The 27948-nt window shown below is 41.9% G+C and overlaps 2 protein-coding genes and 1 long non-coding RNA gene across 5 annotated transcripts; 2 read left to right on the top strand and 1 right to left on the bottom strand.

The window, feature by feature from the left end:
• The first annotated feature begins 286 nt into the window (after positions 1-286).
• Positions 287-8292, top strand: LOC147238755 (uncharacterized). Of its 3 annotated transcripts, XR_015111899.1 has the most exons (6): positions 690-1164; positions 1252-1385; positions 1891-1924; positions 3611-3812; positions 5998-6064; positions 7619-8292. It is a non-coding gene; the product is annotated as an uncharacterized LOC147238755 (long non-coding RNA). The 3 variants fall into 3 exon arrangements; XR_015111898.1 differs by lacking the exons at positions 690-1164; positions 3611-3812 and adding an exon at positions 287-442; XR_015111897.1 differs by lacking the exon at positions 3611-3812.
• cckar (cholecystokinin A receptor) lies at positions 2096-8757 on the bottom strand. Its single transcript, XM_086198038.1, has 5 exons — positions 8408-8757; positions 7651-7902; positions 3987-4248; positions 3683-3810; positions 2096-3311 (listed from the first exon to the last, which is right to left on the bottom strand). Exons 1-5 carry the CDS (start codon positions 8532-8534, stop codon positions 2707-2709), a joined length of 1374 nt encoding a protein of 457 aa, XP_086054164.1. The 5' UTR covers positions 8535-8757; the 3' UTR covers positions 2096-2706.
• Positions 8758-10469: 1712 nt separating this feature from the next.
• Positions 10470-27879, top strand: tbc1d19 (TBC1 domain family, member 19). The gene is made up of 21 exons (XM_086198036.1): positions 10470-10665; positions 10765-10837; positions 10938-10983; positions 12976-13051; positions 13285-13359; positions 13884-13947; positions 16149-16195; positions 16564-16674; positions 16800-16872; positions 17299-17337; positions 19396-19508; positions 20738-20812; positions 22216-22278; positions 24213-24297; positions 24459-24503; positions 24702-24734; positions 24838-24947; positions 25036-25127; positions 26062-26177; positions 26283-26353; positions 27060-27879. The coding sequence occupies exons 1-21, from the start codon at positions 10570-10572 to the stop codon at positions 27132-27134; spliced, it is 1578 nt and encodes a 525-aa protein (XP_086054162.1). The 5' UTR covers positions 10470-10569; the 3' UTR covers positions 27135-27879.
• The last annotated feature ends 69 nt before the right edge of the window (positions 27880-27948 follow it).

Below are 27948 nucleotides of genomic sequence, written 5' to 3' on the forward strand. Positions count from 1 at the left end.
CTTCGCGGGCACTCTGGCCACTCCAGGTCTAAATATGGGCAGCCAGACTTTTCTTATCCGTAGACAGGGTTTGTGCAAAAGCAGTAGAACAACATACCATTTCTAATTCTCCTTTTTTTTCTTTTTTTTTTTTTTACATTCAGTTACAACATGATAACAGCACAAGTTCCTTTCACCATATTTTGCCTGCACCGCTCCAGAAATAGGCACATTTATCACACAGAAACACAAGATACCTCCAAAGTTCCTCCTTTTAAGTATTAATGCACAGAGGTTTTGTTTTTTGTTGTTGTTGTTGTTGTTATTTTGCAGCATATGAACACAACGCAACTGCTAAATTTAACCTCACCGCTCGGTGGAAATCAGTCGGCTCTTACCGAGAACTCACCCTTTGAAGATACAGGTGGTCTGACTCCCACAAAAATGATAAGAACTTCCCATGGTACGCACAGTACGGCCGTCTCAGGTGTACACACACAAACACACACTAGGTCAAGGATGAGCTGGGGGCGGCATTTGTGGAAGTTTGTTTTGAAGCTGCCGACAACCAAGCCAGATGTTACTGAGCCTGCAGCGTCTAAAAAAAGCAACAAACAGTTTAATGACCGTCAAGTACTGCTAATTATGTTTGTTACAAATTCTCATGAATTTACATGACAGCTGACGATTTTGTCTGATTTTTTTTTTTTATGTGTTTATATAAAGTTAAGGCTGGAAATGATTTCTGGATGCAGAATCACTTGAGATGTGGAATCCATTACAGTGAATGTTTACAGGGTGGTGCCAACATTTTGACAAATCCGTTTATTTACTGTCCCTCTGTGAGTGTGGCACCAGAGCCAGCAGGCATTTAGCTGCCATTAATGAAGCATTAGCGTATAGCAACAACCCCGAGCTACTGATACGATGTGAGAATTAGCTAAATTTAGAAGTGCTGTAGGCATATTTTGGAGCTTTGCATCTGGTTCCCACTGCCTCTACTCATTAAGGCTAAACTAACTTTGGGCTAGTTCTGTAGCTATTTCCTCCTGTTTCTGGCCCTTAAAAGCTAAGCTAAGTGTGTTGTGCTAGGTTCATACATTTCTGTTCTTTATAAGCTAAGGTATCTGTATGCTAGTTGTGTGGCAGAGTACACCTGTTTCTATCCCATAGAAGCTAAGCAAAGTGAGTGCTCGTGCTTTAGCTTATTTCACCAATTTCTGGTCTTTACAAGCTAAGCTAGCTATGTGCTAACTCTGTCCCTGATTGCAGCTGTTTCGGTTCATTCCATTCCAAGCTAATGTGGGCTATCCCTGTAGCAGTTTCGACCTGATTCTGGTCTTAACAAGCTAAGTTAATGTGCCAGGGCTGAAGCTGCTTCGACTTGTCCATCATCGCAAGCATAGGTGAGTTTGTATTAGCTCTCATACTGAATCCACCGGTTTTAAGTATTTTCACGCTAAGCTAACTGTGTGCCAGCTCTGTAACTTATTTCACCTGTTGGTAGTCTTTATTAGCTAAGCTATGTCAGCTTGCTCTGTATCTTAGTTCCCTTGTTTCTAGTCTTTAGGTGAAGCTACTTGTGCTAGCTCTGTAGCTGGTTTCAACCATTTCTTGTCTTTACACGCTAAGCTATACGTGCTAGCTCTGTTGCTGTTTCCACCTGTTCCTAGTTTTCACAAGCTAAGGTAATTGAGCTGGAGCTGATTTTGCCTGTTTCTTACAAGCTAAGCTGAATGTGGGCTAGCCCTGTCAATGATTTCACCTGTTTCTAGTCTTTATAAGTTTAGCTAACCGTTTGCTAGCCCCAGCACCATTCTTAACATAGAGATGGTGGTGCTTAGTGTGTAATTTTTTGCACACAAAAAAAAGCAAATATGTAACCTACCTAACAAAATGTCCTTGTTAAAGGTGAGCTTTCAGCGATGGAATCATGCAAGAAGAGGTAAGTTGTGCTGAATTACTCAAACCAAGCAAAGCTACAACGTTTGTTCGTGTGATATATATTTTTAAGTTAGAGGTTACATCTTGTGGCCACACAATTTTTTTACCCTGCTCTCATGGCCTGTCTTTGACTCAGTGAAGGGGAACCAACGGTTGCCTTTTAAAACGGGTGAATTACAGAGAAAAAAAATGCTTTTGAAGGCAGTTAGCAGTTCCATGTTAAGTAAATATAACATTAAAGTGCTAAAACGTGCAAAGACACTGAGTCTGAAGTTCATTCATGACTCTGGAAATAGCAGCTGATGAAGCAATCGCACTCCAAGAGCCATTTAGTGGCTGTTCTGGAGCTTTCAGGAGTCGGTTTTCTATCTCACCCCCCTTTATTGAAGCACTTAAACATTCCTGACCTTGGATCATTGGATTTTAACTGGAAAAACTCCTCACTCTGACAACCATGTGATGTTATACCGGTCTCCCTACAGCATGTTATGTTTCAAGCCAATAAAGTGAAATGACAAGGGGATATTCAACGACTAGAACACTCCATCACTGCGTCGAACCTCATGTGTTGACCAGGCTTCAGCCAGCAAGCCAGAGCACTCTAAGACAAACATGTTGGCTTTGTTGATCTGCTGTGAGAGAGCACTGAACGAGTGTGTCCACACCATGTCAAGTTAAAGCAACATAACTGGTCATAAAGTTGTCCTACAAGCACTAAGGGCTTTACGTTCAAACAAAATGTCACTCGTCACTGCTGGGATGCTTTTACACACACATTCCAGTTTAAGTCAGTTCACTCCAGGCTGATGCGTGGGTGCCGGTGTAGGTGAGGTGCGTGCTGCCTCTGCTTGGCGGGGTATGACCATTCTGCTCAGTCGTCTGCTTTGGCTCGGCTTTAGCTTTCCCAGCTTCTCCTTTCGTCGCTCTACTTCCTGCAGTTGCCCTCACCAAACTCCCGCTGCTCTCCCTGACGCAGCTGCAGCAGGTGAAGGTAGCTAGCATGCCTTGGCGGAACCGCTTGTTCATGAAGCAGTAAATAATGGGGTTAACGCAGGCTGAGATGTAGGAGAGCAGGTGAATGAAGGAGATTGGCGCGCCGGTTAAGCGGTAGGCTGATCGACGGTCAAACGCTTGCCAGGCGTTGACCACAAAAACAGGGGTCCAACATAGGAAGAAGAGGAAGACAATGACCAGGAGCATGCGGATCACACGCTTCTTAGCCATCAAGTTGGCCGTAGAACTGCTGCTGCACACACGGCCGACCATGGGCTTGGTGCTGGGGTTGCTGGAGTTGCGTATACTCAGAGTGAGGCTCTTCCTTTTAGAGGGCTGGAGGTAACAGCCATCGCTGTCGCCTGGTTTAATGCTGCTGGTGCTGGATTGTCTGTCTGTACAGAGGGAGAATATGAAAGAATTTTAACAGTTCAATCTTACCAGCAGGACCGAAGAGGACTGCAGGGTCTGAAAAATGGCTGAAGTCTCTTTGTGGGTGTATTGGTTATAAACCCTTTACTAAGTTTAAGCCGGCTACTTGTGAAACAATCTGCTTGTCTTTCGATGCCATGCAAACGTCTCAAGTTGCTATATGGACTGTAAATAATGAGCAGCAGATGGAACGAGGAAGTCTTGGACTGGATATCCGCTACCTGCTCCCACATCCCAAAATACTTGCCCTTGTTCCCAGAAGCTGAGTCATCAGACATATGAGTTCCGAGATTGATCAAGACCTAAATCCTGAGCTTGGGTTCCATGTCCTTACCTCTGCTGGATTTCCTGCTGGACAACTCAAACTTGATGCCCCTGTAGAGCTCCAGGGAGATGAGCCCGTAGGCCGTCATCATAACGATGCCGGGGATCAGGAACAGCAGCAACAACAAAGATACATACCTGTAAGAGACACACGAAGTGAGGGAAGAGCATCATCGTGGGTCTAATCCAAGTCCTCATGAGATTTTGTTGGATGGCATGCTTTTATTTTGATGGTTTGCGGTGGTCTGACACCAGCAGTAACTGGAAATAACAAGCTGTGCAATCTGAGTGTGACAGCGATCGTGAATTCTCACCACGATTGCTGGATGATGTCATTGGGCCATATCAGACGGCACATGTGTCCAGTGCTGTTGTTGAGGCGGGTGAAAGGCTTGAGGGTGCTGGATATGGGGTAGGGCAGCATCAGTATGAAGGAGGCTACCCAGGTGGCGGTGATGACCTTGGCGGCGTGGGATTTAGTCTGCCATGTCCTAGAAGTCAGCGGTTTGCAAATGGCACTGTAGCGTTCCAGGGAGATGGCCACCAGGTTGAAGGTGGAAACGCTAACGGAGACGCCTGCAAAAATAGAACAGGGATGCGCTCTTAGTTCCAGCGTTGGGCTCCGAGTGGCTGACAGTCACCACTCCCATGAAATTATCTAATAAAGGACCACAGCCAGAAGCTAGCTGTTAGCTTAGTTTATTTTTTTGAAAATAGCTAAACTACCAGATTAAATGAATAAGCTATATATGTGTATATACATATATATACTGTGTGTGTATATATATATATGTATATACTGTGTGTGTGTATATATATATATGTATATACTGTGTGTGTGTGTGTGTGTGTGTGTGTATATATATATGTATATACTCTGTGTGTGTGTGTGTGTGTGTATATATATATATGTATATACTGTGTGTGTGTGTATATATATGTATATACTGTGTGTGTGTGTGTATATATATGTATATACTGTGTGTGTGTGTGTATATATATGTATATACTGTGTGTGTGTATATATATATGTATGTATATACTGTGTGTGTGTGTATATATATGTATATACTGTGTGTGTATATATGTATATACTGTGTGTGTATGTATATGTATATACTGTGTGTGTATGTATATGTATATACTGTGTGTATATATATATGTATGTATGTACTGTGTGTGTGTATATATATATGTATGTATGTACTGTGTGTGTGTATATATATATGTATGTATGTACAGTGTGTGTGTGTATATATGTATATACTGTGTGTGTGTATATATGTATATACTGTGTGTGTGTATATATATGTATATACTGTGTGTGTATATACTGTGTACTGTATATATATATATATATATATATATATGTATATATATGTTTTATCAGTTATTTAGAAGTAACCTGTAAACCTAGAAATTATCAGTGAGTTAATAATTTAATTTCGAGTTGCTACGAGTCCAAGATGGTGTGCTATGCTAAGCTAACTGGTTCTTGAGTTAGCATTTCTCTTCTTTCCTTCTCCCTTACATGCTTTCAACTCCTAAAACAAGTGAACCATTTCCACAAAAAAAAAAAGAATGTAGAAATTGTACTTCTTTGGTTGAGTTATACTGCCCATCTACTTGATTTTACCATGTACAGGCAGAATGTTGGGCCTCCATTCCTTCCAACATGTCACTGTGTTTACTGAGATGCTACGTGGCCCCATTACTGCTTCGTCACATTAAGTTTAACTGCTGAGAAGCGACAGAGCAAACCCGGCACTGTGAACCATCTCCTCTTGCCAAATCAGCACCGACACACTCGGTAGCTGACGATGACAAGACGACCCATAAATATACCTCAAAATTACCGTTGTGCACAATCCGAGGAGCGACACATAAACAGATAAACACATGGACGAATGGGGTAATAATCCCGGACGACAGCGCTCTGATCTCACTTGCTAAATGGAGCTGCAGGAAGTATAGAGAAAGTTGAAAATCACATTACCCAGCGGCCTGTAATTGGATAAAAATGAAATATCAGCAATGGCGCAGCATCTGTGATGAGGACACCTCATTACGAAGGTCTGTCAAGAGGGAACACTGGGAATTTATTAAAAAACAATATCACAAATTGCAAAGCGCGGATATGCAGCTCTGTTTTTGTTTTGTTTTTGTTTTCATTTTAATCCCCGACTTTTCAAGAATGTTGAAATGTTTGCTCAGAACTGGGTAGGAAAGCAAAGCAATCCTGTTTTTTTGGGGTTTTTTTTGGGGGGGGGGGTAATTAGTTCGCTTTTCCTTGTCTTTTCCCAATGTGTCCTCGTAATTCCACAGGAAAACAGGAAAATGAAAAGAAAGACGAGGGAAGTCGGTGCAGTTTATGGGTCTCCCAGACGCAAATGTGAGTGTAGGAGACAAAAAAACTGCTCATCTGAACACAAAACCTGTTTGTTTTCTGCCAGAAAATCAAGTCTCCCCTCCCTTAAAAGCCTCTGTAAATCATAAAACTACGACCAGAACTCCTCAGCGTCGTACACATTTGAACTCTTTCACTATTTTTCTAGCTGCCAGCGATGAATACCGTCCAAACTAAATGAAAACAGAAAAGAAAGAAAACTGAACCGATTTTTTTTGTGATGTCACACTCAGTTATGGTCGTTTTAAAAAGGGAATCAATGAATTACAGTGCCAGTTTCTCCAGGACAGAAGGAGAGTTGCCTGTCGCTGAAAATGAAGGTCGTGTTTTGACCTTTAAGTGGTTTAAAAATTAGGTTTGCGGCGTTTGTCCTCAGCTTCTATCGATTTTTGCGAGTCGCTTCAAACCTTCCCATCTGTCCCCCCCCGCTGTCTTTGCAGCAAAATATTGGGTTTTCTCCGCATTTTTAGCTAAAATATTAATTTCCAAGAAGTTGGTTTGTTTTTTTTTTTGTTCCATAATTCATTTTCGGGTCGTCGCTTCGTCCCCCGCGCAATCCATCATTTGATTCTGAACTCAACCTCAAGCGAAATTCTTTTCCGTTTAGTGAAAAACAGGAAGCACAGCGGCGAAAAGATGCTTCTTTAAGAGTTCAAACTCCTGATCCCTCAAGAAATGATCTCGTCTCTTGCTGCAAATCCACGTCCCTCTGACGTGTTTGTTTGTTTGTTTTTTCTTTTTTTCTCAATCATTTTTTAATGTGATTTCACGAGGAGGGAGACTGAAACATGCAGGGACATGAACTTTGTGCAGAATACTTTGATTAGCTTCTCTCCAACATATAATGTGATTCCGTTGCAACAAAACCGACGCGCTCATTATCTGTGCAGCAGGCGGCTTGAATTAGAAAAACCTCTGGGGTCGCCAAGTGTAACTGATAATTTCACATGGACGTCAATTACGGAAGCAAAAACTGTGAAAAAAACAACAACACGGAATTGTTTGAAACGCAACGCAAGGTTCTTAAAGTATGTGAACCTCAATTTTTGTGGTTCGATTCAGGAAAAAAAGTAAAGTTTTAAGTGAAATAACCTCTGGTTTGCAAAGTAAAAGTGATACTTTAATACAGGCATCCATTAGGGATGCAAAACTCGGGGAAAAAAAGACACAAAAAAAAAAAAACCTCAAAAATGAATGTAATCAAATCAAATGGAGTCAAATAAATTCAAATCAAATCATTTAATCGAATCAGATCAGAGCAAACCACAAACCACCGCAGTACCACCACAAGCAGGTCGGAGTGCCGCAGCCACGACTAAATCGTTCCTCTTATCGTTAATAAAGCAAAGTTTTGCTGAGGATGATTTTCTACTCGGCAAACCGATTCGAATCGAATCGAATCCGCGACACCCCCCCTGCCCCCCCCCCCCCAAAAAAAAAACAAAACAACAACAACTAAAAAAACCTCCCCAGCGCCTGCGGTTCATACAGCAGTGAAAAAGCAAATACAAATACTTGTGTTGTTCGATGTACTCGTAGCAGCACAGGACGAAGCGGGGAGACCTCCTTACCCATGAAGTACATGACCAGCTTGCACATGCCGGTACCGAAGATGAAGTCCCGCATGAGGTTGGGGATGAGGGTGAAGGGGATGCAGACCAGGCTGACCATCAGGTCGCTGACGGCCAGGGACAGCAGGAAGAGGTTGGTGACGGTTCTCATCCGCCGGTTCCTCACCAGCACCGCGATGATGAGGCTGTTGCCCAGGACGCTGAGGAGGAAGATGAGGCTGTAGAGGACGATGCGCACGGTCTCGTTGATATCTGAGGAGACATTTACAACAACACCATCTTTCTTTGTTTTATTCGCAGTCTTTTCTCCTTGAATCCCTCTTCATCTCTACAAATATTAAAAAAAAAAAAAAAACCCTACAAACGTTCAACAGCCTCGCCAGCCCGTTCTAGGTTGTTCTACCCACCGTTTCGGGGGTTCGCTCTCAGAATGACCGGCCACTGAAGTGTTTCCCAGCAGTTCTGTCTGCTTGATATCAACAGACCTTGTGAGCTGTGACACATTTGCTGTCACAGCTCACACACAGCAGAATAAATTAGCGTTAAAAAAAGGACTTGAGCCATACGCGTAATGCGCGCTGACGCAAAAAAAAAAAGAAGAAAAGAAAAAAAAAAAGCCCAAAGCGTTCACTTTTTTTTTTTTTTTTTGCAAAAACCGATGATGCATCGAGTTAAAGAGCTGGTCAATAGTTCTCTGGTTCTCTGCCGGGATTGGGATGTTCTATATTTCCCAGGAAGGGTGATGGATAGACTTTACCTTTCGGCTCGGGTGCAGAATCCTGCTCGCTCTCGCACTCCGACAGATTCTTGATCCCAAAATTGCATAAAATCTTATTCAGGTCGGTTGAATTTATAAGCACGTCTTGTATTGTAAAGGTTTCCATTTTTCAAGTGTGAGGGACTCTCGTCATGCTCTTGTTGATGCGCCAGTCTGGATAAGAAGTGATCATTTACTGTTTGTTTGTTTTGTTTAAAAGAAACAAACAAACAAACAAAAAAACAGGAGAAGAAATAAGATGCGAGAAAATTAATGAATTGTCTCCCAAATTCGGCTGCCCTCCTCCGGTCTGGTGTCCTGCCCTCCTCCGGTCTGCGTCTCCAGCGACTGACAACATGTGGACGGGTCACAGTCTGGAGGCTCAGCCCGCCTTCACACTCGGTGACATCTCTTTCTTTTCTTTTCTTTACTCTCTCTCTCTCTCTCTTTTTTCAAAAAAGAAACGTCCAGTCGTCATTCATGGCGGTGTAACTGGGTATCACACATGTACCCGGGCTACTTAAAATTAATGAAATACATCTGGTAATTTAATTGTAATTTCTGTCAACAGCTGTATGGAAGCTCAAACCATCCCTGCAAAAAAAATGTTTGTACATGAGAAGTCTGTGGGATAAAAAGGTTGTATGACAAAATGGATACATGTCCCATGACCACAATAAAAAAAATAGTAGAAGCTATTAAATGTGTAATATCGCAGTATTAATTCGTATGTACTATTTTATTTTGAGGACACAGGCAACAGGATTTATGGAAAATATATTTTCCTCACCAGAAAAACTGGTTAAATGGACTTCACATTTGTGCAGTTTAAGGTGTAACTGTGTTTGTGTCTGTGTGGCGATCCCACCGTTTTCAAATGTACGGAAGCTGAGAATGGCCGTAATAATTATATGATCAAACCATAATTATGAGTTGTTTTTAAAGCCGCTATCTCAAGATAAATTACTCTTTATCATAACGTAAGTAAACTAGTTTCTCATGTTAACAGGTCATTCAAGATAAGAAAGAGAAGATATTAAAAAAAAGGAACTCGAGTTTACAGGATATTTTTACTTGCTATCATGAAAACAAGCTAAGTTATCTTGTGAAAACAACTGTTCTCTCAAAATAATGGGATTAATTAAACCTGTTAGTACCAGAGCACCTGGTTTCTTCAGATAACAAGACAATTATCTCATTATCAGAAGATAGTCAAGCTAATTTTAGCTAACAGACTAAAGCTAAGCTTATTGTCATGAGAACTCTGAGATAGATACAGTCTTTAAAGGTTAATATAGCTATTTATCTCAATAAAACAACCGCTTTCTAATTACTATCTTGCTGTCCCAAAAAATGACTTACATAACGAGATAAATTAAAAACAATAAGCTCGTCTGTTGTGTGTTAATAGCTTAATTATTATCTCTACAAAACAAGCTTTGTTATTGTGAGATAATGAGGCCTAAGAAAAGGTATTTACAATTATGGCTTCTTTGGCCTTCTGTAGAATTTAATACTTAGCCGTTATATCTGAAAAAAAAGACCAAAAAAAGTGAAATTTGTTTGTATTGAGTGTATTCTCCTGCGAATTCCACTTACAAACAGGAACATCTCACTTTTTTTCACCGCCGAAACTTTTTTTTTTTGGAATTTTTGAATCAAATAAATGTGGGAGAAGTATTTGATGATCAATGTGAGTGTAAAAATACTCAATTACAAATAAATGTCAAAGTGATACATAAGAAAGACACAGTACTGGTACAAAGGTACTTTCAACAAAAAGAATTAAACTATGCAAAGTAAAGGAATTATCACATAAAGGACCATAACTGAAGTTTTAAGTGCATTTTCATGGAAGTAGTTCAGTACTATTACTACTTTATATGGTTTTGCCATCAAAGAAGTGTGTTGTAAATGTCTCCAAAGGTCAAAAGTCATTTTAAACGTTTTAAAACGACGACAAAATGACGTTTTTGTTAGAAACTTGAGTGAGGAACCGAGGAGCTGCTGTTTCTTTCACCCGGACGCTCACTGGCTGCGCTCAGTTGCTTAGTAACCTCTGCAGAGGGGGGCGGGGGAGGCTGCGCATCACAAGCTAGCGACCGCTAGCGCCGTTTTTTTCTTCTTCCACCCGCCGAAGTGAAGGAGCGTCAGCCAGGAGGATGGAGGAGGGGGCCGGCTTATCCGTGACCATCGCCCAGGTGGTGCAGCGTCTGAGGGGGACTCACCTCCACTCTCAGCTGGAGAGACAAGCTAAGGTGAGTTAGCATGAGGCTAAAAATGACGGTGATGATGCGGGGCAGGATGCCGCTAGCGGGGTTAGCATCATGGAGCGTCTTTTCTCTCACGGTTTTTAGGAGTGTTTACATCAACCTGACATCAGGCTGGAGTCTCTCAAAGAGGACGTGCGCAGTTTCCTGAAAACCTCAGGTGAAGACAAGCTAACTGTTGTTGGTTTATGAAGCAAAGTGAGGAAAAATAAATAAAAAATAAAGCACAGTTCACGGTAATGTTGGTTCATGTGTTACAGGCTGGGAAAGGAAGCTCCAGAACGCGGTGTACAGAGAACTACACGTGTGAGTGACGTCTGAACCGCTGACAAACTAACCGGTGAACGCACGGGCAGTTAGCAGGACACCGTTATGCGGTTCAAAATAACTTTATTTGTCCTTTAGGAGCAGAAACACATTAAGAGTTTAAAAAAAAATGACCAAGACTATTAATCTTCTTTCTATCTGCAGATATGTTAATATGTATAACTTAAGTCTAGGTTATAAGATTAGAAACTTAACCGCCGTCTCCAAATAAGGAGATAATTACCTCGTTAACCTTCTAATCTCAGATTAGAGGTTACTAGTGAGATTAGCGAACCTGTTACCAGGAGAGAGTGAATTAGCTTTCATGTCATTTACACGTAACATCTTGATCTGAACACAAGCTGATGTATCTGTTGGTGACGTATCAGCCTGTTTTCAGGTCAAAATTGAATAAATGTAAATGTTTGTCTGTATTGTTGGGCGGGCCTCACATATCTGAGTAGATATCAGTGTCTATATCCAGCTCTCTGTGTTTATATAGATATATAGCTTTCTCTCTCTCTATATATATACCGTATGTCTTAAATGTGTATGTCTCTCTTTATATCTCTCTCTATATCTCCCTCTCTTCATGAATAGATAGATAGAACTTTATTGATCCCACAACGGGGAGATTTGTGTGTTACCGCAGCTCAATTTCAAGAAAGGAAGAGGAAACGGCAATTAAAATATATCAAAAAAAGAGAAGAAGAACATTATAAACAAAGTAACATATGTGCAAAACACTACATGCAAGACACCAAAATAGACACGGTTTGCAACTCTGGGTGGAGGCTTGGAGGTAGATGAGATAAATAATATATAAATAAATAAATGTGTCTGTGTCAGCTGTAGATGTGTGTGCATAGGTGACTAATGTCAAATGTATGTATGTATATATATCATTTATATGCATTCAACATATATTTTCTCTATATATCTATATATCTCTTCCTACATTATATCAACATCTATATATTTATGTATCTATATCGTTATATATATATGGCTACATCTTGCTATATATATATATACTTCTATACGTATCTCTCTCTCTTCATATATATATATATATATACACGTATATATATTTCTCCTGTCTTTATCTATTTGTGTATATATATATATATATATATATATATATATATATATATATATATATATATATATATATATATATATGTGTATATGTATATAAAAAGCATTCCATATGCAAATTTGCCCAAATATTTATCATCATGTTCAAATAAACATTAAAATATACGTGAGGGAACTTTGGTCTGTTGAATTCCTCCTCTAAAAATGGTGTATATTTACAGAACAAACATACTCACGTATTTAATGTTGATCTGAATCTGATGTGTGCAGTAGAGTTCAGCACAATTAGAACGTGGAGTTGGTATGTAGGCTCCAGCCCCCCCGCAACCCTTAACAGGAATGTGCGGGAGACGATGGGTGGGTGGAGTTGGGAGGAATGAGCGTACGAACGTTTGATGTCAATAAAGCTAGACGGAACAAGAGCTCACTCATGTTGTGTCTGTGTGTAAAAAAATAAAACAAAATGTCCGCATATACCCAAGATTCATGAGTGTAAAAAACTTTACTGCTACTTGTATATTTGCATTCTGGAGGTCACTGAAGGTACGTCAGCTTAAGTGGTGCGTAATAAAATTCGGAGGCTCTTCAGAATGACGCATCACCTCGTCCCTCCAGCCGCTAGTCAGCCTCTTATAGGTGTTTGTGTTAAGTTAAATAATGTTTAACACATGGAGACGTCGAGTCATCCAACATGTCCCTGCTCCTTCAGTGGCGAGGAGACACCAGACCATTGCTCCCTCTGTATATATCATCTGCTTCGTTCCCTCACCAGCTGAAACTCTGGCATGTCTTCTAGTACTACTACCTCTACCCATCCACAGTGCAGTAGTACTAGTATGAACTCCATCCATCTCCTGTTGTATCGGTCTGACCCTGCTCCTGTGTTTACTGCAGCCAGCTGCCCCCGAGTCATCCCGCCGCCCCTCCGGAGCACCTCAAAGAACCGCTGGCCTACATGCGCAAGGCTCAGGTCAGTCTGTCTCCTCTGATCTCCATCACCCCTCTCTCACTCACTCCCCCCCCCCCTCGCTATCTCTCCCTCTCTCTCTCTCTCTATCTCTCTCGCTCCCCTTCTACCTTACTGACTCATGTCTTTTAGGCTGCTGAAGTCGGACGTGACTTCCTTTTGTATTACTCTGTTATTTGTAATTTTGTGTGTGTGTGTGTGTGTCTGTGTCTGTCTGTGTGTGTTTTGTCCTGCAGGCCAGCTGGGAGAAGCGTGTCCTCAAAAGCCTGAACAGCATGAGTACAGAGTTGGGAGTTCCTCTCGCTCGCATGGTAAAGCCGACCAATCACAGCTCAGCATTGTCACCACCACTTCCTTCGTTATCACGCAACTTCTTTTCCTGTGCAAGAGCCTTGATTATATAGAATGTTTGCATTCAGAGAGAGGTTTTTTTTTGCGTCTGTAGTTTTTCTGGTGTTTACTATCGGCGCCGGTATCAGTTGGTCAGGTACCTAGCTTAGCTTAGCATAGCGTCTGTGGATTTAGAATGATGAGAACAAGAAAGTGCTACGAGGTCAGGGTACTAGGCGAGACGAGGACAATTTATATAGCAGCGAATTCGATACAAATGCGAAGTAAAAACAGGAGGATCAAAGCACACAGAGAAACCAACGCAACTGTCGGAAAGTTTGAAAGTGGAAGTCAAATCCTGTGTCTGTAGTTTTATTGTCTGTTGAGCTTTATGACCAAAGAAGCACATCTCATACAAGGCACTCCTGAGATCGGTCGCGGGTTGTTTTTGGCCGTGTGCGTGGCGATTGTTTACTGAAGTGCCGTCTCTCCCCCACCCCCACAGAGACCCGCCACCGAACAGAGGGAGCTCACCAATAAATGGAACGAGATGGGCACCGATGAGCCAGGTCTGCTGACATTAGCCAGGACTTTTGGCCCAGAGGAACAGCCTTGATGAAAGATTAGTGTTGATGTGTCGGGGTGCTACTGCATCGCTCACACGCTACTGCACCACGTCCTCGTCTTTCACCCGCATCCCTCCTTTTCCCTTTGAACCGTGCTGGACTCTTGCGTGGAAAAGGGTCTCTTGCTGTGGCTCTTGATAATGCCTACAGATCTTAAACTAAAGCGACTTTGGACGCATTAATGGATCGAGCTGTTAGAGCCACCGCGCTAATTAGCCGCTAAGCTGCTCAAGTGTAGTGTTTGACAGTCCTTAGCCATGATTGATGTTGTGTTCCTTTTAACCTCAGAACTCAGACATTAGAACTTAGGACTGATACACATTAGTGACGTTTCAATAGAAGTGGAGGAAAGTTAAAAAAAAAAAAAAGCCATTATATGAATTGTTCCTAGCAAGGCTGCTCCCCCCCCCCCCAAAAAAAAATTGTGTTACATTAAACTAGACAATTTGTTAATTTTTTAATTTTCAGTGACAGGAAATCTTGTGTTGAGGAAGAAAACAACATTCACTCTCTGACGCTGGGATTAAATCTAAAAAATAAATAAATAAAAACGTAGAAACCCCCTCCCTTTTCTTGAGCAGTTGCCAAACATGGACCGTCATTAAGACAAAATAAATTGTAGTTATTATTTGGGGGACCTTTTGTATAAGAAAGACAGAGAAAGATTATGATTGCAATAAATAACTAAAATAGGACCCGCACCTCTGGGATCTTTAGGTTTGCTGCGTCGGTCCTAAACCGTCCACTTGGATTGTTAAAGGAAAGCAGCGCATCATCTGCCGATGTTATATTCGCGTTTAAACCTGGTATTTATTAGCATCCTGTGCTATGAACCCGTCAGCCGTGGCTCTCTGTAAACCTTCCGTCCGTATGTCGTGCCGGTACATGTACAAAGCATACAGCAACACTGTGTCCTAACATTGCTATCGCAGCACAGTGGCGTATAATAACATTTAGGAATGTGCGCCTTCCCCGGGCCGTAAACACTCGGGACTGTGAATATAGAAGCTGTCCAGACGACTTGGACTGAGCTGCGATAACGAGCGGCCCCCTCCCCTCCTCTCCTTCCGTCCAAACCTTAAAGTGCCCTCGTTCTGGGGATGACACGGCTCTGGGATTTACTGCCCTGCTGCTGCGTCGACGGTAGATGGAAGTCCCACTTAAAGCTGCATGCGCCCAAGCGCTCTTCCTGTAACTTTTGTTGAAGCCGGCAGCTTTGCCTGCATGAACTGAAGTCAAGTGTCACAAATGCGTTTGGAAGCATTTCGAAGTTCAGGTTAAGGAGGTAAACGTCACGGCTGGAAACGTTTGCGTAGTCTGGATCTCACAGCTGTAACGCATCATAAAAGGTGCATTATTAGTGAATGCTGAGTTGTACATAAAAATGCTGAATAAATATTAAATAAGCACAATTAACAATTAATTAATTCCCCCCTTGTTGTCATGTTGAGACCATATCCCTCAAGTAATACCCAACCTGTAAAGTAACATTGATTAATGACTCCTAGACGCATTCGTTAATTGTTAACTAATGGTTACTTAGTATGAACAAACTGTTGTTAACTGTTACAATTAAATGTTACCGGGGAACTTAAAGAGCCCTCCATCCAACATGGACAATGGTGACCAGACACATTAGTTAACAGTTAACTATTGGTTAACATAGTGTTACGAATGGTTAACTAAGACTTATCAGTCATTATTTAAGCACCCTTATTGCAGAGTGATTCGTAACGTGTAGCCGTAACACCATCAGTCCAGACAGATTATTTAACTGTTAACTAATGGTTAACTAAGCATTACCTAACCCTCATTGCAAATCGGGAACATACCTCCCTGAAGTAACACTCCATTTTTGCTATAACTCTTAAGGTTAACATCAACACTATAAGAAACTGATAACTTTACACATTTGCTAACTGTTAGGTACCTGTTATTAATGGGTAACTAAGCATTAACCAACTCTTACTATAATCCCAGTGTTCTGACGTGGGTAACATGTATTCCTTAAATATCCAGACGTTAACGGCAAGTCAGGACTTGACACATTCCTTAAATGTTAAGTAATGATCAATTAAGGCTTACTAAAGGTTAACTAAATATTAATTAACCATTATTAATGTGCCGCCTTTGTTTCTTTGCAGACTTAAGTCGTTTCAGGCCTGTGTATGCTCCAAAAGACTTTCTGGAGGTAATTTTCATCGATTGAATTTCTTTGAAGTGAACATTTAAAAAGTAACCTATTATATATTCATATTAATCATATTTATCCCTTTCATGTTCAGTTTTCAGTGTCACACCACTTTTGTTTTTTTGTTTCACTTGACTATTTTGCTACATTGTATATACAAATATATTTGTGTGTAGTTTTTTTTCTTCAATGTTTATTTTGTGTTTTTTTGCTCAGAACCTTTATGTGTGTGTGTGTGTGTGTGTGTGTGTGTGTGTGTGTGTGTATATATATATATATATATATATATATAAATAAAATATGCTATACAATGACATGAAAGGCTTTTGATCTTTTTCCCAATCTTTGATCGTTGTTTTTCCACTCAGGTGTTAGTCAGCTTGCGTAACCCCAATCATGATAGCAGCGAGGACGTCGGCGCCAGGAGCCACTGGGGTCTCATCCAGGTCCCCCTAAATGTCAGGGACATCCCACAGCTGGTAGGAACCCGCGCTCCAGCTGTTTTGTATCTTCATGATCGTAGGGGTTTAATGAATATTGTAGAAGCTCCTATTCAGCTGGGCTGACCTACTTATTGTGTGTTTTTCCCGCTCAACTCGCTCAGAGACAGGCCTACTCAGAGCTCAACCTCACCACCGGGCAGCTGGGGATCGATGACCACGCGCACATCCATCCAGGTATTAACACAAATCCTGCTCAATGCCTTGTGTTCCTTTCGAACAATATATTGCGTTGTGGCATCAAAGCTTAATAGTTCACTACTGAGATACTATTTTGATGAATCAGCTTTTATAAAAGGGTAATTTAGAGACATTAGGGCAGGCTTGGTCCCCCCTAGATACAAACAATTCACTTCAATTTAGCTTTGTGCTACAAAAAAACTGTAAACCCTGCTCACACTAGCCTACAGTGTAGCCGTCGTCCAGGGTCGTCGCGATCTGGGATCTGTCAGGCGACAGCTCTGTTAGCCTGGGCACTGATAGTGTGACAGTCTTGTGTTTGAATCACATCCTCCTCAGCATCTGTGTTTATAAATGAAAGCGATAAGGTCAGCTAATGAAAACGTAGCAGTGATGCATCTGCTCTTTCTTTTCGCCCCACAGACTTGTTTGAAAACGAGTACGTTCAAACTGGGAAAAAAGGTAAGGCGGTCAGAGTGTTTGGTTATGTATTCACATACATAATGAAAAAAATAAAGTATTTACGTCATTTTGATTCATGACAAACACAAACAACTTCAAAATGTTACAAACATTAGCCTCGAGTGTTGCATACAAATAACGTACCGTACCGGTATCGGCCCCAAACCAGCGCAAAGTCAAATGTAATCGCTCAAGTGAACATGCTGTAAAAAGAGAAGAACGCATGTGTTGTACCTATTTCTTCCTTTATGGAAGTAGAAAATATAGGAGGGTATTTGTTTGACATTTGTCTGTTTTGCTGTAAATGGCCGGTGAGGCAAAGAACAATCAAATATATCCTCGTGTGTGTCGTCGTCTGAGAGAGTGAAAAACCCTCGAGGATGGGTATCGACGTAGAACCTTCTTTGTGCTTCATTCACACAACATTTTTACACTTCAACTACTCTTTTTCTTACCATTGTGAATCGCGTGGTCATGGAATCAAAACCTGAAAAAGTTCTAGGAGAGGTGAATATTTTTGAGTTCGGGATTCCTTTGATGAAATAATAGCATTACATGTGTAAATATCGACGTATGTCCTCGTGAATCTGACGCCTCCTGCTGCTCTCAGGTGCAGCGGCACGCAAGAAAACCGCTTTAACTCTCAACTCGCGGCGTCGCTATGAACTCAGGAGTAAACACCGTCCTCATGACGGGCGACCGTCAGACGTCAGCTGTCACAAATCCGAAAAACTCGAGCTGAATTTAATACACACAGCAGCAAGTCCGCTATTCCCCCCGTGCCTGGCTCTCGAGGGTGTGACTCGTCCTCCAGGCCAAGTGTTAAGTGCACTCAAATCGGAAATTTAAGAGGCGAGCAGTGCGTTGGTTTATGTTATGACTGGCCAGCACCTTAATTCAAGAGCGGCGTGTTTTTGGCTGCTGTCACCGCCGAGATTTAGAGTCGAACTTCGGACGCGGTTGTTTCCAGAACGTACTCGAGTGTTTTTTGGAACGTTATACACTAATTATCAGTGTGGGAACGGCTGTGCTATGATGGTTGTGTTTATGCAAAACAATATAGGGAGTTTCTGTGAAATCCCAGACGTGACGGACGTATTGGTGAGGCTTTTCTTGATTTATGCTGCTGTTATTGGATGCATCAAAGTCTCCGTTGAAAGATGGTGGATGTTTGTTGGAGAGAATGAACCTCTTGCTAGATTTACGGCTGAGCTGCCAGTCCCGCTGCCGTCATTAACAACATGCAGGTGCTCGTGTTCTCTGATTCAGCGTACCCGTCTGGATGACTCAGCTGGTGGTAAAAATGATGTCATTCTGCTGGGAAATCTTCTTTCTGCTCCTTTTTTGCTCATTTTTGATTTGTTCTTCTTCTTGTATTAGACCAGGGGTGCCCAGGCTTTTCCCCTCGGAGAGCCAAAACTCAAATTAAATGATGTGTCTGCATCCCACTGGCTCTCGCTCTTCGTCTGTTCCTTCGTGTCCTCGCACCGAACTGACATCCTGGTCAGAAAAGAGCATTTTCACCTCACGTAAAGCAAAACAGAACAGACAGTGATTTAAAGGGTTTCTTCTAAAGAATAGCATTCATTTGAATTTGAACTTGAATTTGACTTGGTTTTATTTTGGAGGAACAACATTTGTACAACGTTTTTTCAGTTATTTGAAAATAAGTTAGTCAGTGAAAATAAAAGATCTCCATTGTACCCTGGGAGCCTTTCTGGGACCCCTGGGGGACTCCACCTTGAGATCCGCTGCCTTAGATGAATGAATCACATTTGAAAATGTTCTTTTTCATGAATTTCACTCACATACCTTCAAATATCAAGCTGTGCCCAGCAGCTTGGCTTAGCTTAGCTAAAAAAATACGGCCGCCCTCAGGCTTCTTGGCAGCTTCCTTTGTAAGCTCTTGTTAGGTTTGTCACGTCACGGAGCATCAAACCTAAAAATGAGCCTGCTTTTAAAGTAGAAGGTACAGATATTTGTGTTGAAATGTAGGGAGGAAGTATTTGTACTTCTCATTTCTGGGCATTTAAGAACTTGTTTGTCTTTCTTGTCTAGTGGTTGTTGAGCAAGACAGTGCTGCGGCGCAGCAGTACAGCAGGCAGGGCTGCCCCACTGGGCTCCGGGCTGACCTTTGGAGCCTCATCCTGAACTCCACCAACCAGCCGCAGGTAGTAAACGGATACACACACACACACACACACAGACACACACACACACACTCTCTCTCTCTCTCTCTCTCTCTCTCTCTCTCTCTCATGGCTGAATTGCACCCTGGTGGCAGCTGTCAGTGTTTGTTATGAAGCAGCCATGCACACACAGCTGCGTCGATTCCCAGCCTTGTTTTCTACCAGTTTTCATGTGCTGCTATTTTTACTGCACATTTTTTTAGTGTCTTAAGAATCCTGTTTGAACAATTTATTTTCTGTACTCGTATATAAACTGTAAACCAACATAAATTGCAACAACAAGTTCTGCCTAATCTGTCGATTAGCTCCTATGATGTTTACTTTAGCTCGCCCGCGTGTACAAACGTTAAGATAATCAAATGCTGGCGATTTAGCAGACTTCGCCCAAACAGAGAAGCTGGCCGCCTGTGTGGCAAAGAGCAATGTAAACGCTGGCAGCTGGAGTCTCCTGTCAGGGCCAAGTCGATAAAACAAGGCTGGAGATGGGAAGATTGATGTCCGAGGCAGAGTTCGAGGGACCTGAGCGAGGCCTGGAGAGTGTTAGCGCGGCCCCAGACTGCACCAGGGCAAACACTTCAAACACACTTGACAGGATGTGCAGTTGTGCAAAGCTCTTAGAAGAGTTTTAAATTTGACTACGACCTCCAAAAAAAGGGAGGTTCCGTCAGTCATCTAGAACATTTACTCTCTAGAATGGTCTTCCGATAACATGCAGAGACCCCCATTATGGCAATATAGAGGCAGAACTTCGTCAAACTCTTCCTCGTGTTACCAAAACGGCTTCCTTGGCTGTCAAGTGCTATGTTTCTGTTCTCTTCACTTCCGCAGTTCTGGTGACAGCCGCGGTGTTCCACAACTGTCACATAGAACGTTCTTTATTGCCGCGTCGTCTCGCCTTGCGTTCTGCCTCTGAAAAACCGGAGACACGTTTTGAGTCGAACCATGTCGTCGGAAACGCGATACCCATCCATTGGCTTTGGTTTAATCCAGCTGTCGTCGGTGTCAGAGGGAATACACGCAGTTGATTTAACAGTATCCGTACAGGGAGGTGATGATTTCTACATCATAAAGGAGGTAAAAGAACTTCCTCTTAGTGACCATATTTATAGGAAGACTGGGAGGCTTTAGTCAGCACTTCTATGTCAGAATTCCTCACATACCGGTCTCTGGATGTAATTACGCTCATCATAAAAATACTTTCCCTTTGTCAGGATGTGATGCACTATGAGCAGCTCAAGGCTGGAGTCATTAAACATGACCTGCTGGTGGACAACCTTATCTATAAGGTATGGATCTGTACGTTTTTTTGGCGAAAGCTTTGTATTCTTGAAGGACCATCCTCAAGCATGATTGATTTTGAGTTTAGATTTTTCATTCTTACTTGCAATAAAACGTTGGATGATGGAGAATGAAAACGTTTTACACAAAACACAAATGAACATGTGCCGTATCCAGGAAAAGACATAATTTAAAAGCTGAGCCCAACATAAGCACAGAATAAATGGTTTAAAATAACAGGTTATTTGAGTAAAACACCAACCTTGTGAACTCTGCTTAATGTCCGTCATTTTCAGACCCAAACAAACAGATAAATACCCTCCAGACCCCACAGGACGTCTAACTGCTAGTTAGCTTAGCTACAACGAGAGCAAGCTGGCTTCTGGTATGCTAAGAATGCTAGGCGACTGCCATTAGCGCTAGCTCCCTGCAGGTCAGCTGCCCTGCAGGTCAGCTGCCCTGCAGGTCAGCTGCCCTGCAAAGAATTCTCACTCTAAGCTGACTGCTGCGAATGCCAGCTGACTGCTGCGAATGCCAGCTGACTGCTAGTTAGCTTAGCTGCAAAGAATTCTAGCAGACTGCGATGAACACTAGCTAACTGCTAGTTAGCTTAGCTGCAAAGAATTCTAGCAGACTGCGATGAACTCTAGCTAACTGCTAGTTAGCTTAGCTGCAAAGAATTCTAGCAGACTGCGATGAACTCTAGCTAACTGCTAGTTAGCTTAGCTGCAAAGAATGCCAGCATTGATTTCGTACAGAACTTCGTCTCAAAAGTAATCAAACACATTTTTTTTCCAAAACTGTCTTTGCCTGCATTAATAAAACTAGGGTTGAGCTTAACACTCCCTGAGAAGCAACTTTTGAATATGTCATTTTCTTAGATATGTAGCTGGAACTACATCGATGGCCTCAACGTCCCAGCCCGTCTTCGGCACTCTGCTGTCCTCTATATTCCGGTTCAAACAGGTCAGGATCAGGGGCTTTGTCTTGGCTCTTCTAGTTGTCAAAAAAACCCAAAAACCTTTTTGTTTTGTTTGGCAAAGTTCAACTGTGGTTTCAGAAAAGTGTATTTGATGAGTTTGGAGATGCTCTTTTCTCTACAGCCCAACTGCTAGCGTTTGTTGGTGCTAAGCTAACCAGCAGTCAAGTGGGGGTCTGGAGGGTATCTACCTGTCTTGCTCTAAAAATGGACAATAAGCTTATTTCCGCCCCAAAATGGGAGTCTACCTTTTAAAAAGCCTGAAGCTGTATGAGATGGTGGGGTCTTGTTTGTCTGTTACATAAAACTTGCCGTTCCCTGACGATGTTTTGACCGGTCTGCATTTATAGTGCATCCGTGATAAACAACACTTTCATTACATTTTTCTTCATTATGAGATCAAATTAAATTCCAAATGTCCTTCCCCAACAGGATGTGAAGCTCACCGCCAGTAATGATGACTACTACTTTGTATTTGAAGATTTCCTTTATCAGGTGGGCTCTTGTTTTTCTCTCACATGGCTTTTCTCACGCATGGCCATTCCGCTACGCAACTTTCACAACCCTCTCATACGGCCTCCTTTTTATCTATCATTGTGAAATTGACGTGTTTATTCAGCTAGATAAGTTTAATCTTTACATCTACAAATGATTTGACGCTCCCGATGTCATGTCAGGACGTTTTCAGATATCCAGTCTCTCGGTAGGACTTGTTGATGTTAGCTTCTCTGCGTGTCACCATTTGTTTGTCTTGGGTGTCCAGCTAACAATCACTTACCAATACACTCGGCAACCAGTTTATTCTGTGTCTTTTTTTTACACGTAGTGCCGCTCGATGGCACAGCTATGACTACGTAGGTGTGGGTGGAACAAAAGGCTCCCGTATCAGTGTCAATATTGACACATGTAAAACTCACCAGGCAATGAAATAATCCACTCGTTGAACACACAGAGAGTCCGGAGTCACATGTTCATTGTCTCAAGAAGTTACGAGTCGTAGTTTTGACTGACTGATGCCTGTCGCACTTGTGAATTTGAGGAAAAATTCATATTTACATCGGGATAAAATGATACACCCATTATAATAAAGGATGTATGTTTTTGCAGCAGAGGAAGAACAAAAAAAAAATCTCCTCGAAGTCTCACACTGAAGCTGTAATCTTTTTTTCTTTTTTTACGTCAGGAACCTATGAATTTGCTGCTTTTTCCTCGGAGACGGTTTTAGCTGATATAATTCATCTCAAGTGGCCGTTGGAAAATGAAATTGCTTCTTAAAATGAAACAGAAAATTGGATGGCAATGGAAAGAGCGACCACTTACTCAGTCAATTTGTGAAGCCAGACCGAGACTCGAGGCTCCGTTACTGTAAGCTCCGGTACATCCCGAGGCGCCGGCCCCAGGTGTGCCGTATTAATAGAACTCTTACCCAGAGGCATGAAATTCCACTCAGGGTCGTCTCTGACAGAATACAAGGGGAAGTAACCACTCGATCCCTGTGGATAAAATTATATTGTGTTCAAGACACTGGCTCTGCTGCTCCTGATTTTTGCAGCCTTTTCTAGTTTATAAGAACATTTCCTATAGCTTCCATGTCATGTGATCTAGGGACGCCAAATCAGTACCAAATATTAGTACTTCTCCTTGTTTTGGATACGATTTCTTCTTTTATTTCATATGAATATTTTAGTGCGTGATGCCTTTTTTTTTTGTACACTGCAAAATTATGTTTGAAATGCTTCAATGTCGTGTGACCTAGGGACTCCAAATCTGTACTAGATATTAGTACAAGACGTGGAAGTATGGGACAATCCTCTTTTTAATTGCATTTTATTCCCTTAAATATTTCATATAAATGTTTGTTTGTATTTTCTCCACCAAAGCTTCCATTTCATGTGAATCTAGGGACTCCAAATCAGTACCAGTTATCAGGCCCAGACAGGAAAGATAGGACAAACTTTTTAAAATGCACTGATTTGCTTCCTACATTGTACGTGAATATTTGGGTGCATTTTTTTTTTTCGTCCATGAATTTGTCACTGGGTTGACAGTGCAGGGCAGTCTTCCTCTTTGCATGTTATTTCTTTTCGGTGCGAGCTGCGTTTTTCATACACTGCAAAACTATTTTTGAATACCTTCCATGTCACGTGACCTAGAGATTCCAAATCAGTACTGGATATTTGTACGAGACATGGAAGTACGGGCCACACCTCTATTTGTTGCATGTTACTCACTCCTAGACTTTGATATGTAGGAGTTTTTTTCAGAATTCACATATTTCATATCCAATAAAATTCAGTTTTTTTCCCTTTTTTGACAGTTGACCTGCTAAACGATTGGGACTCCAAATCAGTACCAGATATAATCCCACTCTAATCCCCGTATGAGTTTCCCTGCATTTGATTTGACCGTGTTTTTCTTCCCCCGTCCAGGTGTTACTGTGTTTCTCCCGGGACACCGCGGTCTTGGAGCACTTCAAATACAACAGCGCCACTCCTCCTAAATCCTACATCCAAGGTGAGATGATGAGTCCTGGACAAGGACACGCCATCAGCCTCCAGGAGAGCCACTCCACTCAGATTCTGCAGTGTGTCTGTGTGTTAAACTGTCTGTCCGTGGAGGGCAATGAAGCTGTGCCTGACTGTGTGTGTGTGTGTGTGTGTGTGTGTGTGTCACAGGGAAAGTTGGAGATGACGAGCGTGCTGTTGTGTATCCTCCCAACGGTGAGCTGGTAACTTGACTTTCACGTGTGTGGTTAGGGTGTATAATCCGATGAAAGAATTGGGACAAGACCCCCCCTTCTTTGGTTACAGGATCTTTAACACAAGTTATACCTAAAAAAAAAGTACTTAACATGAGCTCTTTCTGTATTTATATTGATAATATAACAAATATTTATCTCCCCCTTGTTGTCCCGACAGGTGTAATCCCTTTCCATGGCTTTTCAATGTATGGTGAGTTGGTCTGTGGTCGGGCCTTACGCACTCACTCGGAGAGCTCATATGTGTGTTTATTTGTGAATATATGTGTGTGTGCGCGTGTGTATTCGTCCCACAGTGGCACCTTTGTGTTTCCTGTACAACGAGCCATCCAAGCTGTACAGCGTCTTCAGGGAAATGTACATTCGCTACTTCTTCAGATTGCACTCCATCTCTTCGGCTTCCTCGGTACATGTGCGGTCGCTAAACTATCGTGTCTGCACAGACTACATAAACCCTCTACATACTCAACATGTGTGTACGTATGCTCCTGCAGGGTATAGTGTCTTTGTGCCTGCAGTTTGAGCGGCTACTCCAGACACACCTGCCTCAGCTCTTCTACCACCTTCGACAGATTGAGGCACAACCGTGAGCAGCTTTCATTAACGTCTGAAAAGCACAATTGATAAATTTATCTGGATGATTTAATGACTTCATGAGAAAAATCTTGTATTTTACCTTTTAAATCCTAAATAGATTTATTCACAAAGTGCTATTACTGTTTTATACGGTGTTAAAAGGTTTCAAGGCTGAGCTGTCACATACTCCTACAGTTATGAAATACTGCCATCTAGTGGCGTATCAGTAGACCCACAATCAAGGCATATTCTTACAACAGAACGTTCAGTTTATTCTCAACATACTACAAACAAACTCCGCTCAAACCAAAAACATACAGCAAAACATTCTAAATATTTATATGATGTATGTGATTGTATATATCGTCACAACAGTTGCATATTTTTTATAAAAATACAAATAATATACATAACATCACATCCATCAACAAAATTCCCCAGAAAAAAACAATAAATAAAAGAAAAAATATAGATAATAACACTCAAAAACTGTCCTACTGTTGTAAAAATATACCAGAGCTGGAAAAAAAATTGTAGCTTCCCTAAATTGTAGAAAATGTCACCATATTACTTGTAATTCTGCACATTTGTCTTTAACGGCAGCTCCAGAGTGCAAGGTAGGTAGATAAATACGATCGGTTGTCTGGGCATTTCCAAGGATGCAGTAAAATGTGTAACTTTGCAAAGATGACATGATATCATAAATATGTCGTTCTTTTGAGAAGAAAAGCACAGCTCTGAGGATTCCGGAATGTTCGGAAACAATTTGTGATGATGAGTCAAGTGTTTATGTCCCAAAGTGTCAACGTTTTTGGGGAATTTTGCACATTAATCTTGAACATTGGTCCTCATCTGTGGAGTAAAACTTGCTTTGTCCACTTGTACTGTCACAACTAGGTTATTACTTTGTTATTACCAAGTTATAGCCACAGTTTTGTGGTCAGGTTGCGTATCGCCTTCAAATGGATGGTGCGGGCCTTCTCCGGTTATCTATCGACCGACCAGCTGCTGCTTCTCTGGGATCGAATCCTGGGCTACGACTCTCTGGAGGTAGTCGCAGGTATGAGCGGTAACCTTGTCATTGTCGTATAGATTATTGTGTTATATAATTAGATATCATACTGATATTCTCTCTCCTCCTCCCCCCTCCCTCTCGGCTCTCCAGTCCTAGCAGCTGCCGTGTTTGCCTTCCGCGCCGAGAACCTGATGGAAGTGACATCACTGGCTTCAGCTGAGGTATGTTCTTTTCACGCTGAGTATGTGATGATCCAGTTTTTCTCCTGCCCCCCCAACATCATCCTGGCTGGCTGTAAATAGCCACTGATGACCGGCCAGCACCAGTAACCCAGTATTCTGTAGACCTCCTCACCTTTTTACCCCTCCGGCCTGCTAACACCTCCAAAAATTGAACAATTTCCTAGCAATTTCTTTGTGCAGAAAGAAAACTTTATGCTCTAGTTTCTGTAGTGGCATCCATTTTGGAAGATGCACCCACTGCCCCTGATCACATGACCTAGCCTCTACCCTCCACTTCCCCTGAGAGGTGAGGGGTTAAACTACGTTGTGACGCATCCGCCGCTCTAAAGATGCTGCCTGGCACTATTTACTTGCTCATTTACCACCTGCTGCAGCCCAGAGAAGAGATATCATAACATACTGCTTCTTATCTTATATTTAGAACCTCAGGCCTTGCGTTGAAACACTAGAACCTCCGTCTAAACCTGATAGGGTTCCTAAATTTAATCCCAAAAGTACAGGGAGGTGGGGTGGGAGCTCTTGAGTTTGGATTGTCACTTCTCAAGGATGATGCATCATCATTATGTGCGCGCAGGGGTTAGCGGAGCTTTTTTTAAACCCTGGAATATGTATTTAGAAATGAGAGTTCCAGCACCTCTCATGGGTTTGATGACAAAATCTGTTTTGTTTGGCCACGGCGCTGCAGGCTGTCCTCGCCGACCTTTCAACCCTGAAGGTCATGCCGCTCATCCAGATCTTCCTCTTCGCCACCGCCGTCTGAGGAGCTCCGGCGCGGCCCTCCATCAATTAAAAACTGAGGGAAACGCATCTTCTGTAGCATGTGTGCAGCGTAATGTTATATATTTTGTGGTATAAATCCTCCTGAAGCCTAATAAACCCTGAAGGAAAGACGATATGCACAGCCGGGAAACCGAGTAGTTGATGAAGCAGTAATTGTACTGCGATAGAAGCGTGAGAACAGTAATGGCTCCGCGCTCGGCTAGTGGAGTGTTATTTGGTCATTTATTTTGCTGCTTGTTATAACACAATTAGCTAATACTGCTGCTGATTAACGAGGAGGCATTAGTGAGGATCCACACGTTACTCTTTTTTTTTTTAATTTATGTACTTTTTAAATTTTACATTAACCTGTTAATCCCTACCCATGGTGCCAAATGGAGTCCTGGTCCTACCCTTCCAAAAAAAAAACAAAACAAACTTGAGTCATTGGTATTTTTGTGGATAGGATTATTGCTATCTTGCTGGTATCCACTGTCTGATTTATGTGGAAAAAAATAGGCGGGAATACACATTTTCCCTCAGCTTAATCCCGGAATACCCAATCGTGGTAACGATAACAGTGTTCCTGATATTCTCTGAGGTCTTGCTTCTCCATCACGTCCCTGATAAACCCTTTTAGACTTGATAGTTTCTGAGATATTCTGGATTTATTGGGTTTTTAAGCCAACCTGACCTCCAGCACTTTAAGGGCTTAACAGGTTAATTCCTGAATGTATTGACTTTTTGGGGGGGGGGGGGGGGTATTGTAAAAAAAAATTAAAAATTTAAAAATCAACAGTATTCACTACTACATC

Source organism: Aulostomus chinensis, chromosome 24 (assembly GCF_037954235.1).
Source record: "Aulostomus chinensis isolate RoL2024-O1b breed Wild chromosome 24, RoL_Achi_v1.0, whole genome shotgun sequence".
NCBI classification, from domain to species: domain Eukaryota; kingdom Metazoa; phylum Chordata; class Actinopteri; order Syngnathiformes; family Aulostomidae; genus Aulostomus; species Aulostomus chinensis.

Excerpts from the sequence above, each read along its gene's own strand:
- tbc1d19 (XM_086198036.1), top strand. The coding sequence starts at position 10,570 with ATGGAGGAGGGGGCCGGCTTATCCGTGACCATCGCCCAGGTGGTGCAG. Across the intron at positions 10,838-10,937 it reads CAGTTTCCTGAAAACCTCAG|GCTGGGAAAGGAAGCTCCAG; the intron begins GTGAAGACAAGC and ends CATGTGTTACAG. Across the intron at positions 25,128-26,061 it reads CGACAGATTGAGGCACAACC|GTTGCGTATCGCCTTCAAAT; the intron begins GTGAGCAGCTTT and ends TTTTGTGGTCAG.
- cckar (XM_086198038.1), bottom strand. The coding sequence starts at position 8,534 with ATGGAAACCTTTACAATACAAGACGTGCTTATAAATTCAACCGACCTG. Across the intron at positions 7,903-8,407 it reads TTCTGCACCCGAGCCGAAAG|ATATCAACGAGACCGTGCGC; the intron begins GTAAAGTCTATC and ends ATGTCTCCTCAG. Across the intron at positions 3,811-3,986 it reads GACATCATCCAGCAATCGTG|GTATGTATCTTTGTTGTTGC; the intron begins GTGAGAATTCAC and ends TGTCTCTTACAG.